The 13,933-nt window shown below is 46.3% G+C and overlaps 1 protein-coding gene across 1 annotated transcript in view; it reads left to right on the forward strand.

The window, feature by feature from the left end:
• The window catches only part of PLG (plasminogen), a 372,393-nt gene that overhangs the window by 280,202 nt on the left and 78,258 nt on the right, over positions 1-13,933 (forward strand). Inside the window, exon 15 of the mRNA XM_069607701.1 lies at positions 9,783-9,903. Within this exon, the coding sequence (XP_069463802.1) occupies positions 9,783-9,903 (121 nt within the window). The remainder of the gene's footprint in view (positions 1-9,782; positions 9,904-13,933) is intronic.

Consider the following 13,933-nt stretch of genomic DNA (forward strand, 5'->3'; position numbering starts at 1 on the left):
ATAAACAAATGAAAGTGATTGCCCCGAAATATTAGTCGTGTTATTAATGAACATATAAAGATGGGCTACCATAATGTTGGTGTGCTATTCCTGCGAATCAGGCATATTGGGGTGAATTAATCACATGCCACAAACTATAAGGGCAATTCATCGGAACGCAGCAGAATTCAAAATAGTTTGAGTTTAACAAAAAAGATGGAGTCGCTCCACGCAGCTGTATCTTCTAACAGTTTCACTCATTAAAGAGTGGTCACTAAGCAGCCATTTTGCAATAAACAAGATATTTACATTCATAATTGATCGATCTTTGGAAAAATAAATGCTTGAGCAGTCAATTATGCCTTTCACTGATAATGAAATAAACACAGACTCAGTAAATGTGCCCACACACGCTCTGTATTCCTGGTCACTTACTATGGGTAAACGCAAACTACCTGAATGCTGTCAAACATTAATCCTTTGACCAGTTCCCATCCTACGCCCCCCTCCCCCCCAACAGTCTCCCACCCTGCTTTCCTTCTCATTAGGTAACGAGAGGTTTCAGTTATTTTTTACCCCAGTCTTTCTTATAAGACAAAGAGAATTGCGGAGAAAATGAAATGGTCTTAAGATGCGCCCATTGTAACAAGATTGGAGGGTGAGCAGAAGTTGGGTTTTGGAGGCAGCATAAGATCAAACCTATAATAGTTTTTGAGGTCGGTTGAGTCAACAGTTCTATCAAACTACATGTGTGAAGAGTGTCCAATATTTATAGTCTGAAGACTCATGGCTCATAAGACTGGAACCCAAAGCGCTTGTCAGTTCTATGACCGTTTTACGAGAATAATATGATTATTGAACGGCAACTAAATAATAGAATGAGTGTAACTGCAGCGGGTGGTTGTGTTAAGATGCACCTTATGCCCAGGGTGTCCAGGAAAACAGCCAATTCAACAATTACACAACCACACTGCACATGTTCAAAGGATGTCAGACAAAGCAATATTTAATAGGAATACCACAGCCGACACGTCTTTCGCCCACAGGTCTTTTTCCAGGCTGTACTACGTTCCTTGACTCAAACCCACTGATGGGTAATTAAAGTGAGATGAATTTATATGAATAATTGCACTGCCAGTGCAGAAAACTGAAACTCTCTTGTCTCTTGCCGAAGGGTTGTTGTTTGGCTACCGGCAAGAGACAAGAGTTTTGGTTTTCCGCACTGGCGATGCAATTATCCAGCTGAAGGAAAAGGAACATGAGGTTCTGATATTTTACAGCAGTGACAGAGTAAGAAAAGGGTATTTGTCTGCTAGCAGCTTCACACAAGTAAAGTTACAAAACTGTCCATGCAATCCTTCCTTTGTTTCTCCTTCTGCTCAGTCTTGTTATCCTGCCACCTGCCATTTTATTCTTAACATCCCCTATCTGGCTCCTTCCAGGTTCCTTTATCGCACTCACTGTAACATGCACTGCTTGTGTTGACCTCCCGCTGGCTTGAGCAGTGTTGTGTCTATGCCTACATTGCTTTTGTCATCAAATAGAGATTTCTTAATGCTGCCTGCTTTTCAGGCTTTCCATACACTCACCAGACCTCTGTCCCTGGACCTTCAAGCCAGGAGTATCGAGATCAATTAAGGGCCTTGAGAAGCAGACTGTTGGAGCCCGGCTCCTTACTTCTTTGCCCCTGCTCCTTCAATTTAGTAATAATGCATCCAGAAGTCCCTTCGATTTGCAACGGGTATGGCGGAAGTGCCTAGTAGGACAGTGGATGGCAGCTCACAGGGTGACGACACCCTTAGGAGTTCTAAGCAATTATTTCCAAGTGGTTGCACATAAACACCTTCATTTTCTTATGTTACAGAATGTGGAGGCATGCAAAATTGCTTTTGATATCAATTTCCCCCATTTTGTTCATGCAATACAATGTTATATTATGTTTTAACCTCTTAAGTGCCATTGTCCCCCCCAGTGCCAATGTTTTTTTTTTTTTAAATCGCGGTATTCACCGCCCAAACCCGCCAGCATTTCCCCCCTCATTAACCCCTTAAGTGCCACCGACGAGCCGGCTCGTCGGTGGCAACCTGGAGCGGTTTTTACCGACGAGCCGGCTCGTCGCTGGCATTTAAAAGGTTAATGATGCATACCATGCTCTGCTGCCATTTGCATGGTCTCCGGGACTCTGGTGGATCTGAAAGAAAAGGAGGGAGTGGGTGAGATTAGTGGGAAGAGAGGTAAATATTCAAGTTAGCTTTGCTGTTGTGTAGATGCAGACTGATCACAAGTAACCTGAGTCCCATGTGCAGGTCAGTGTCTTAAGTGTTCTGTGTCGAGAGCATAGAGGCATTTGTGTCTGAAGAGGAGCCTGTGGCGCTAGATGCACCGGCCTGGGCTGTAGTACATAAGTTGGTTGTAGAGGTGCAGTGTACTGGTGCTTGATGTCTGCTGGGAGGGCCTTCCATAGCCAAGTCTGGGCGGCTAAATTGGTGTGCGTATCATGAGTTGGAATGTGGAATTTGAACGTGTTAGTTCGAGGAGCAGTTAAAGACCTTGATGGGCAGGCAAACCTAATAATAACATGGCATAGCAAGGCTTTTGTGAAGGCTAGAAATCCATCACAAAGCATTTGAAGTCATAGAAGCACATGAAATGCAACCTGGTGTCCTCCTTGGGTTCCCTGTGCTTCCACCTCTAGTCCCTGGCCACTGTCAGACACTGCCCTTCTCTCTCTCTCTCTCTCTCTCTCTCTCTCTCTCTCTTTTGCTCACTCTTTCTCAAATAGATAGATGTTACCCTATGTGTCATAAGCCTCTGGGAATTGGCATTTGCAGGTAGGGGGCATCCTGGAGACTCCACACATTATCGTGAGCTATGTGCTGAGGACTATGGGCGGCTAGAAACGTTGGTTCAGAGAAACAGCTGCTGGAGATATGAAGACCCTAGTCACTGCTTTCAACTTCCTTACTATCTAGGTTGGCAGCGTGGATCGCCATCTCAAACTTCACTCTAACTTGCTCAGGCTCTGTGCTCAGTGGCCAGCTGTTTTGTTTTGCCTGTTGGGCCATCAGACTGTGTTTGACAGGCAATCAGGGCATGAGCCAGAAACCCAGAGTCACCCTGGAGCCTCAAACCCCTCTCACACAGTGCATACAGCTACAGGCCAAAACCAAATGAAACAAAATCCCTTTGTTCTCCCTGCTCCCACTCTCCATGCCTCCCCTGGTTTTGCAACCATTCCATAGCTTCAGTTTCAGAATCCTGCTGAAAGCTTGCCTGGGGTTCTTCATGATGAAATGGTGAGCAGGAAAGATAACATGGAAATCTAAAATGTGGAGTCTGTGTTCCTCCAATTGCCTAATGAGGCTGGGTGCTCCATCCATTATGCCGAAAGGCGATCGGCGCCGGAAGGAAAGTGAAGAGAAGTATGCTGACCGTGGAACGGAGGATGTTGCAACAGGGGATACGTGCAGCAGTCCAGTAATACTGCAATCTCGAATGTGCAGTATCTCCTCCCCTTTCTAGTTACTGCTCTATGCATGAACTCCTAGGAAAGTGATGTGCCAAAGCTAAGTAAAGATACCAGTATAGAGTAGTTATCCCTCTTTAGGGGCTGTCCCACTAGAGATAAGGATAGGCTGACACGGATTGTCACATGCAGCAAGTGTGATATGTGCCCACAGTGGGTTTCCTGGAGCCAGGAAGGGACCACCTCAAATATCAAAAGCCATTTTATACTACAAAAGGGGGATTAAGACGTAGGGGGCTGCCTTCTGGAGGCAGTTGGGTTTTACTGATTAGTAACCTAATATTTACATTTTCATGCAAGTTGATATGATTTCTGGATAAGCATCAAAGATTGAGCTTGTAATTTTGAAGATCGTGCCAAAGGCTACGCAAAGACATGTTGTATCCATGCAGCCTCATTTTGGTTGCCTGGTCATTTTCTGCATTTGTATGAGACCCCGGTCCTCCATGGATCCCAGCATGCCTATTGACTGTAGACTATTGCTGGCCCATCCTGTCTGCATATTCATGCCTTCTCTTGACACACATGCCCAACGTGGTCTCCAGTTATACCATTGCCAGTACCTCTCTCCCTTTGGTCGGTACATTCATACGCCCTTCATGGTCTCCATGTCTGTCCAGGTTTCTTCAGTATTATTCCTCCCTTTTGTCTGTACATATTTTTCTTGCTTGTGACATGCAGGCCCTTCACTGTCGCCAGTATTTGCTACACAGGGGGACATAGTTCTGCTGTCTAAAGGCTGCCCCTGAAAGATGCAGTATGTGCCAGTTACAGGCAGCCACTCTGCTGTCTGAAGCCAGTGCTTGTGTGAGTGGCGCTTGTACTGGTGTGGATCATGCTGTACACCTTCTGTGGGAGTAGAGCCTACCCTGCTGTGGCCTATGCTGTACCTGTTCTGTGGCAGGGAATCTTTCCCTGATGTGGCGCATGCTGTAATACTGTGCGATCGAAGCTTGCCCTTCTGTGATCAATGCTGCACCTGTTCTGTGGGAGGGAGGTTTGGCCTGCTGTGGCACATGGTGTAATACTGTGTGAGTAAAGTTTGCACTTCTGTAACCCATGCTTTACTTCTTCTGTGTGAGTGAATTTTTCCCTGGTGAGGCCCATGCTGTACCTGTTTCGAGGGTGGGAAGCGTGCCCATCCTGCAAGGCTGGATGAGTGAAGCTTTCACTGCTGTGGCCCATGTTGTAGCACTTCCATGTGAGTGAAGCTTGCCCTTCTGTGATCAATGCTGTACCTGTTCTGTGGGAGGGAGGTTTGCCCTGCTGTGGCCCATGCTGTTATTTTGTGTGAGGGTAGCTCGCACTTCTGTAACCCATACTTTACTTCTTCTGTGTGAGTGAATTTTACCCTGGTGAGCCCCATGCTGGACTCGTTCCGAGGGAAGGAAGCTTGCCCATGGTGCAACACTGGATGAGTGAAGCTTTCACTGCTGTGGCCCATGTTTTAGCACTTCCATGTGAGTGAAGCTTGCCCTGCTGTGATCAATGTTGTACCTGTTCTGTGGTGAGCCCCATGCTGTACCTGTCCGAGGGAAGGAAGCTTGCCCATGGTGCAACACTGGATGAGTGAAGTTTTCACTGCTGGGGCCCATGTTGTAGCACTTCCACGTGAGCGATGTTTGCCCTGCTGTGATCAATGCTGTACCTGTTGCGAGGGAGGAAAGCTTGCCCATGGTGCAACACTGGATGAAGAAAGCTTTCACTGCTTTGGTCCATGTTGTAGCTCTTCCATGTGAGTGAAGCTTGCTCTGCTGTGATCAATGCTCTACCTGTTCTGTGGGAGGGAGGTTTGCCCTGCTGTGGCCCATGCTGTAATATTGTGTGAGGGTAGCTCACACTTCTGTGACCCATACTTTACTTCTTCTGTGTGAGTGAATTTTACCCTGGTGAGCCCCATGCTGGACTCGTTCCGAGGGAATGACGCTTGCCCATGGTACAACACTGGATGAGTGAAGCTTTCACTGCTGTGGCCCATGTTTTAGCACTTCCATGTGAGTGAAGCTTGCCCTGCTGTGATCAATGTTGTACCTGTTCTGTGGTGAGCCCCATGCTGTACCTGTCCGAGGGAAGGAAGCTTGCCCATGATGCAACACTGGATGAGTGAAGTTTTCACTGCTGGGGCCCATGTTGTAGCACTTCCATGTGAGCGATGTTTGCCCTGCTGTGATCAATGCTGTACCTGTTCTGTGGGAGGGAGGTTTGCCCTGCTGTGGCGCATGCTGTAATTTTGTGTGAGGGACGCTCGCACTTCTGTAACCCATACTTTACTTCTTCTGTGTGAGTGAATTTTACCCTGGTGAGCCCCATGCTGGACTCGTTCCGAGGGAAGGAAGCTTGCCCATGGTGCAACACTGGATGAGTGAAGCTTTCACTGCTGTGGCCCATGTTTTAGCACTTCCATGTGAGTGAAGCTTGCCCTGCTGTGATCAATGTTGTACCTGTTCTGTGGTGAGCCCCCCCCATGCTGTACCTGTCCGAGGGAAGGAAGCTTGCCCATGGTGCAACACTGGATGAGTGAAGTTTTCACTGCTGGGGCCCATGTTGTAGCACTTCCATGTGAGCGATGTTTGCCCTGCTGTGATCAATGCTCTACCTGTTCTGTGGGAGGGAGGTTTGCCCTGCTGTGGCCCATGCTGTAATATTGTGTGAGGGAAGCTTGCACTTCTGTGACCAATGCTTTACTTCTTCTGTGTGAGTGAATTTTACCCTGTGGAGCCCCATGCTGTACCCGTTCCGAGGGAAGGAAGCTTGCCCATGGTGCAACACTGGATGAGTGAAGTTTTCACTGCTGGGGCCCATGTTGTAGCATTTCCATGTGAGTGAAGCTTGCCCTGCTGTGGCCCATGCTGTAACATTGTGTGAGGTAAGCTTGCCCCCCTATAGCCCTTGATGTAGCCAAGTCCACGTGAGTGACGCTTGTCCAGATGTGGCACACGCTGTGCCGGTTCCATGTGAGATAAGCTTACCGTGATGCACCCCGTGATGTACCCGTTCATGTGAGTAAAGCTTGCACTGCTATGGCCCTTACTGCATCTCCTCTGTGTGAGTGAGGTTTTACTAATGTGCATGCTCCGTGTGCGGGAAGCTTGCCCTGCTGTGGCCGTTGCTGTACCCGTTCTCTGAAAGGGAAGACTGCCCTGCTGAGTCCATGCTTGCCTGTGCTGTGTGAGTGAAGCTTGCTCTGCTGTAGCCCTTACTGTACCACCTCTGTATGGGTGAAGTACTGCTGTGCCTGTTCCATGTGAGGGAAGCTCGCCCTACTGTCGCCCATGCTGCACCCGCTCTCTGAGATAGAAGACTGCCCTGCTCAGCCCATGCAGTACTTGTTCTGTGTGAGGGCAGCTTGCTCTCCCGGGGCCCTTGCATTACCCAATTACATGTTAATGAAGCTTGCAGTGCCAGGGCCCCTGCTGTTCTGTGTCAGAGAAGATTTCCATGATGCTGTAAAGGTATGCAAGAAATGCTTATTGCATTGAACATGTTTTACTCTCCTGTTGGCCTTGCTGTACTTTGACTTTACTAACATTAATTTAATGAATATCCTTCCTCTTCCAATTGGTTCCACTTTCATAACGTGAAATTTCCATCTCCAATTGAGGAACAAGGTATGACATAGTGCTGGTTTTCCTCATTGCGTGAAGGAACTTCTCTTCACCTTGTGTAGGCAGGCCATGGCTGGATGTTGACAAGATACTTGTTCAGGCACTGGCTCTCTTTGCTGAGACTGTCAAACATGCAGACAGCCAGTAAAGTAACTTTGCTGAAACTGTTTGCGTGGGGCATAACATCCAAATGAAAGGGGCCCCGGCCAAACGAGTGGGACAAAATGGTGTGCCCCAAAAGTTGGGGGGAACAGACACCTTTCTCCCCCCTAAAATTACGCCCATGCATGCAGCCAATTATGATTGTCTGCTTTTGCACTTGCTAAACTTTTAGAACTTTGAAAACTATTTGTTACTAGAATTTTAGAGCTAAGAAGCAATGCAAAATATCTCTCAGACATACATTGGTGCTGTCAGTGAAGCCACATTGATGTTATTTCACACAAAAAAGGACATATTTAAATACAAATGATGTACAATGAATGAATAGAAGTATCTCATTTCATCAAATCTCGAAAGTCTGTTAAATCAAATCTTCCACATTTCGTAGACTCAATTCATTCACTAAGTAGAGGAGAGATGACAAAGGGAATCGACAGTGGGATAGAGATAACAACCCTCCTCTTCGTCAAAGGTCATCAAAGCCCCCCTGAAGGAACCTCTTTCCTGAGCTAAACTGAGCTAAAGTGCTATTAGTGCAACGAAGGTGCCAACGCTCAGTGGCAATAACAAATCATTACAGACATTAAACGTACTCCCATTATGAAGTTCAAGCTGAAATGCTTTCTTGCAGCCTAATAGCAAAAGCAGATGCCATTACTCGAGTGAGTACTGAACAATTGCAAGAGTGCCCTTTAAGTAATCACAGGTAACTGGTGCCAGTGTACCATACAAGCATTATAATAGGCTAAACAAAAGAGAGACACACTACCAGCTCTCCTATATCAGTGCCTGTTCGAGGGATAAGGTCTCATTCTCCAGTACCCTAAAAAAAAGTCCTTCAGAAATAATTGTATACAACAAGAGGGAAGTTGGGAAAGCTCAGGGGCAACGCGCTCGCCTTGGAAACAAAGACGACACAGTGCAACAAAGGTTCGATCCCCAACCTCTGGGTATTAAGCGCGTTATAAATCACCAATTACAACATGCTGGTAGGGATGGAGGAGGGTCAGACGTACGTGAGCGCACATGGGACTGACCCTGGCCTGGCTCTGCTGATTCTTCGGAGACAGCGATATGAGGGGGTATGTCATTTGCTTATAGATCAGCCCACCTAGGAATAAAGCGAACGGTTGCCTAATGACAGTGCTTCCTGGGGGTTTCCAATTGTTATGATCTAATAAACAATAATAGATTGGGTTAACTTGCGTTCATTAAACTTATATTTTTGAACAACAGGCCTACTGCCATATTCCTGCATAACGTTTACTCAAAATTGAGAGGTTTTAAGAGCATGCACGAAGGAGCGCGTTTAACTCAGGAGGGATGAAGCGCCGCCTGCTGAATTTACTTTTGCTGCTGTATGGTCGTTCAGGGGCACACACGGCCTTGTAGTGGGCATCACTGTGTATGTCCATACCAGAAGACAGGCAAAAGCCTTGGTGTCCTCAGCCGTGAGTTCTTATCTACCAGTAGTGCCATCCAGACCAGGAACTGATTGTTTCGTGCTGGGAGCGTGTACTGTGTTTTTTTTTTAACAGTGTTGTGTGTGAGAGTTTGTACTATATTCCTAAGATTCGGGGCAAAATAACCCAGGCTGTTCCCTTCCGCGTGCAATGCAGTGAGGGGAAGAGTAGACAAGACTGCCAAGTGGGTCATAGGCAGCGCATGGCGACAGTATACCATGTGGTCCCTGTATTAGGTCCCTGCTTGGCCCACCTGATCCCCCTGCAGGAACGTATGTCTGGTGTGTAGGTACAAGATGGCAACCCAGCCAGGGTAGGACACTGCATAGGGGCCAGAGAACTAAGAGGCACCTTGAAGCATGTTGACTAAAGCTGAAATCTTCCATTTATTTTCTTCTAATTTTTTTAAATTATGCGCCGGAACCTTCCCCTCTCCCCTTCCACTTCCCCCCTACCTTATCCTATCCACTTACCCGAACCCCCACCTAGGTTTTAAAAAATGTACCTACTTACCCAACCAAATTCGAAGATTCTTTCCCCCAAAGATTTCACATTAGGTGGAAATGGATTCGGTGAAATGCACTGGTACGTTGAATTCTGCCCTCCTGTTGATGTTTGCGGTTGGAGTAGGCGATGTAACTTTCTGTGCTGCGACCTGAGTTGAAGGTCAAGTGATGTCACGTCTGGGAGTGTCACTTCCTGTGATGTCATTATGGTGAAGTCGTTCAAGAGGTACAAAAGCATTACTATCCCCTTCTATCGGATATGCCCCTTTAAACGCCACAGGAATGCCCCACTCAATTCTCACTCGATATACACACACTAAACATGTGCATGTCTATCAAAACATGTCCTTGATTTAGAATGATAGTTTATTGTGTAGGCCGAGCACCTCAACCTCCTACTAAGATTGCAGATGTCTGTCACATGTGATGTATTCTTAGTGCGCATGTCATGTTAAACAAAAGAAAGCAAATGAATGTGTGCCTTTTGAGAGGCGTTCATTGCTATTTGGCTTGTAACTCATGGTCGCTCTCTTTCCTTTAGCCTCCATTGAGCAGAAATGTGGAGTGCAGGCGGTCGCCCCACGGGGATGTTTTGGAAGGATTGTTGGCGGTTGCGTGTCAAACCCGCACTCGTGGCCGTGGCAAATTAGCCTCAGAACCAGGTAAAAAAAATATTCATAAACATATTCCAGAAAAGTTATTCGTTTCCTACTGTTCTTTACATACATGTTCGTCAATCTGTGGAAGGCAAGTTCAAGTGCTTAAATCGTGCACACCGTAAACCCTTACACACTTCTCATAGAAAGTTATCCCACGCAACACAGCTGCCCAGCCACATACCTGGCAATTTGATGTTGATAATATGCGTATACAATCATAACGGATGCTCTGTCAATAACTTCACAGATATCTCTGCTTCCCAATTTCGACTTGATCTTTAATGTTCGGCACTTTAATCTAATTTTTGAGTAGGCACTTGATGTATTTGGGCTAAAATAGTTCACATTTTGCTTCAAATCGTTCACCAGATTACAGAATTTTTACCTGATGCGGAATGCGTGGCTGGTGGTAATTTCTTATTTTGCCGAGTGTACTTTCCAGCCACAAATGATAGTATTCCCAAAAGAATTACCTCATTGTAATTTAGGTTTGCCAAAATGAAAGCAGCGGTCAAACATAACTATTAGTGCTCCCTCACAGGTAGGTTCTCCTCTTGCTGCCCACGCCTGCCAGTGGCGTAACACAAAATGTGTGGGCCCCCCTGCGAGCCATGCTGATTCCCCCTCCAACTCGACAAAAAATCATGGGTCGCGCCACACTCTGGGCCGGCCTAGGTTACCATGCTCCTCGTTTTGTCTCCCCCTCCTCCCTCTCCCCTCCTTCTTCCACCCCCTTCTTCCGTCGTGACCTACGCAACTTCAACCCTTCTCTCTTCCTCAATTCTTGCTCTTCCTCCATCCCCCTCTCACTTCTCCTCTCTTACAGCTTCGGAAGCATCCTCCACCTTAAATTCCTCCCTCAACTTTCTCTAGATCTACTTTACCATCTCTCTTTGTTTCGCCCTTCTTGCCGTCCCACACAACCTTGGCTTTCTCCCCATCTTGCTTCCATGCGCCACCTTCTTAGGCGCCTCAAACGTTCCTGGCTCAAGCACCCCACTCCTTCCAACCAATCTGCTTAATTCGACTACCACTCCCTCTATGACTCCTGTCTCAATTCTGCTAAACGCACTTACTTCTCCGACCTTCTTCACTCTCAGTCCTCCCATGCACGCTGCATCTTTCAAACCTTATCTAGACTTCGTTCTCCTCCTACACTTGATCATTCCATTGCCTCTCCTCTCTCTGCCTCTGGCCTTGCCACCTTCTTCTCTAACAAAATACTTAACTTCTGACAATCTATCCTCTCTTCCCCTTCATATTCTTCCCCTCCATCTCCCCCTCCCTTCTCCATGTCCTCATTTACTCCTATCACTCAATCTGAAGTTACCCTCCTCCTTTCCAAAACTCATCCCACTGCTTGTCCTGCTACCCCCATTCCTACCTCCCTTATCTCTAAAATGTACCCCCTCTTAATACCCTATCTCACCTCCTTCTTCAACACCTGTCTTTCTACATCCCCCTTCCCCTCTCCTTTTAAGCACGCTACTATCATCCCCATTCTCAAAAAACCCTTCTGCCAACCCCCATCTTGCATCCAATTATCGCCCCATCTCCCTTCTTCCCTTCCTCTCCAAACTTCTAGAACGCATTGTCTATTCTCAACTCTCTACCTTCATCTCCAACCATTCTCTCCTCTCCCCCACCCAATCTGGATTCCGCCCTCTTCACTCCACGGAAACTGCTCTCACCTCCGTTCTCAACCCTCTCCTTTCTGCTTGCTACTTTAAGCATTCTTCTATTCTTATCCTACTAGATCTCTCAGCTGCCTTCGATTCTGTTGACCACCCCCTTCTCCTTAAATCTCTCTTCATTTTGCCTTGAAGACTCCATTCTCGACTGGTTCTCCTCCTATCTCTCTAATCACACATTTTCACTCCCCTGGGGTGGCCGCTCCTCACCTATCTTTCCTCTCAACCACAGTGTTCCCCAAGGTTCTGTCCTTGGCCCCTTTCTCATCTCACTCGATACTTCCTTCCTAGCTCCCATTATCCCCTTCTTTGGTGTATAACACCATTTCTATGCGGATGATACCCAGCTCTTCCTTTCCTTCTCATCCTTCTCACCTGCCATCCACCTTAAGCTCTCTTCTTGCCCCTCCGCTATCAAATCTTGGATGTCCTCTCACTTCCTTTCCCTCAACTCAGATAAAACTGAGCTCCTCTTCTTCCCTACCAACACTCTTCCTCCTCCCTCTCCTCCTCCCTTCATTCTCTTTCCTCCCTCCCAACTCCCCTTCTCTCCACATGACCGCACCCTTGGTCTCCACGTCAAACCTCACCTCTCTCTTTCCCACCACATTTCTCTCACTGCTAGATCTTGCCACTTCCACCTCTACAACATCTGTAAAATTCGTCCTCTCCTAACCTTCCACGCTACTAAACTCCTAATCTCCTCCCTCATCTTCTCCAAACTCTTCTACTCCACTCTCTTCTTTGGACTCCTCTCCTCACACCTCTCGCCCCTCATATCCATCTACCACTCCGCTATCCGTTCCCTCTGCCTTCTCTCACCTCACGACTCCATCTCCTCTTCCATTGACTCAATAGGATGGCTCCCTTTTCACTCCCAGCTTAAATTTAACTTCCTCTGACTTGTTTTCAAAGCCCTATATTGTCTTGCCAAACTTGAGAGTCAACTGCTTGTAACATTTAAGATGCCCTAGAATAGTCTCATTAGAATGCATAAAGAAGTTAGATGTCCCACACAAATAAGTTTGCCCCTCCACCACCACCCGTGAAGTTATCACCACTCCCAACACTTGAAGGCTGGAAGCAAAAAGATGCGAAGTAACACATGTTCGATCACCAGGTCCGCGCTTAGAAACTTCTGGGTATTAAGCGCATTATAAATAACTAATAACAATTACAAGCTGAATTATGACGCATCCTGCTGAGTAGACCTTAAACAGAAGTCTAGCTGCCAAACCCTAGGATTCAGGGCTGAAATGGTGACGGCCCTGGAAGGTGGATGCCAGAGAAATATTTTGTGATGTTTTGTAAAAAAAGGGCGTGGTGTTCAGTTCCCTGCAGAATGTACGATGAACATGTTCAAGTCTCAGGGAGGAGTCAGCTTGTTCCATACCCGAGGCCCTACCGAGCACATGATTTTGCCACCACAGAGTTTCATGTGGAAGGAAACTGGGCCGGTCCTACATTCTGAAGCATATCTCGGATTTTGAGAAGGTGCAGAGATACTTTTAGCCGTTTTAGACTGTACATTGATATGGGTTATGCTGATAACCATTTTGGAGAGAAGCCAAATCATTTTGTCATGTAATACCTCATACTAGCATGTCAAAAGTGAACTAAACTTCGTCGGGGTAATAAAACTTCCAGTGGATTCGCACTGATAGATTTACATTTCCGGCCTTCAGGAGGTTGGCAAGAAAAAAAAGGAGAAGGAATTAAGTGGGAATTGCTTGCTTCCAACAAAAATGAGATTGCGATGGAATTAGGAGAAACCATTAAGGCATTCATTTATAACAGAAGCAGAAATGATGTGTTTACAACATCATAAAACAACGGTGTCGATATTTGGAAAAATAAAATCTTGGCATGGTTCAACTCCAAACTAGGGACTAACTGTGTGAGAACACAAGACTTAAGAGTGCTGCATAGACTTCAAATCACTAACTGGTGTCAGAGTGGCAACACTGATTGTATCATCTTGGGATGTGAGTTTAGTAGTTTGCCGATGTATTTAAATAGAATTTCTCTTTCTCAGCAAGCAGGTTAATCTACGGCTTTGAAAAATGTATTGAATTGAATCAATGTTTAACTGTTTTGCTCCCTAAATTGGTCTATATTTTTCAGTGGCTCTGCTTTGATCCATCCTTCTCAGTTAGGTCTGTGCCACTATACCATTATGTTATTGTAATGTTATGTTTTCTCGATTTGTTTGTTTCAGTTGTGTGTTGCTATTATGTCCTGATCTTTCATCATATGTATAATTTATGTTTACGCGCCTTGATGCCCTAGGGCTTATAAATGAAATAAATAAATAAATGGCATCATTTGGTGTCCATGACCTG

Source organism: Ambystoma mexicanum, chromosome 4q (assembly GCF_040938575.1).
Source record: "Ambystoma mexicanum isolate Mex_15411 chromosome 4q, UKY_AmexF1_1, whole genome shotgun sequence".
NCBI lineage: Eukaryota > Metazoa > Chordata > Amphibia > Caudata > Ambystomatidae > Ambystoma > Ambystoma mexicanum.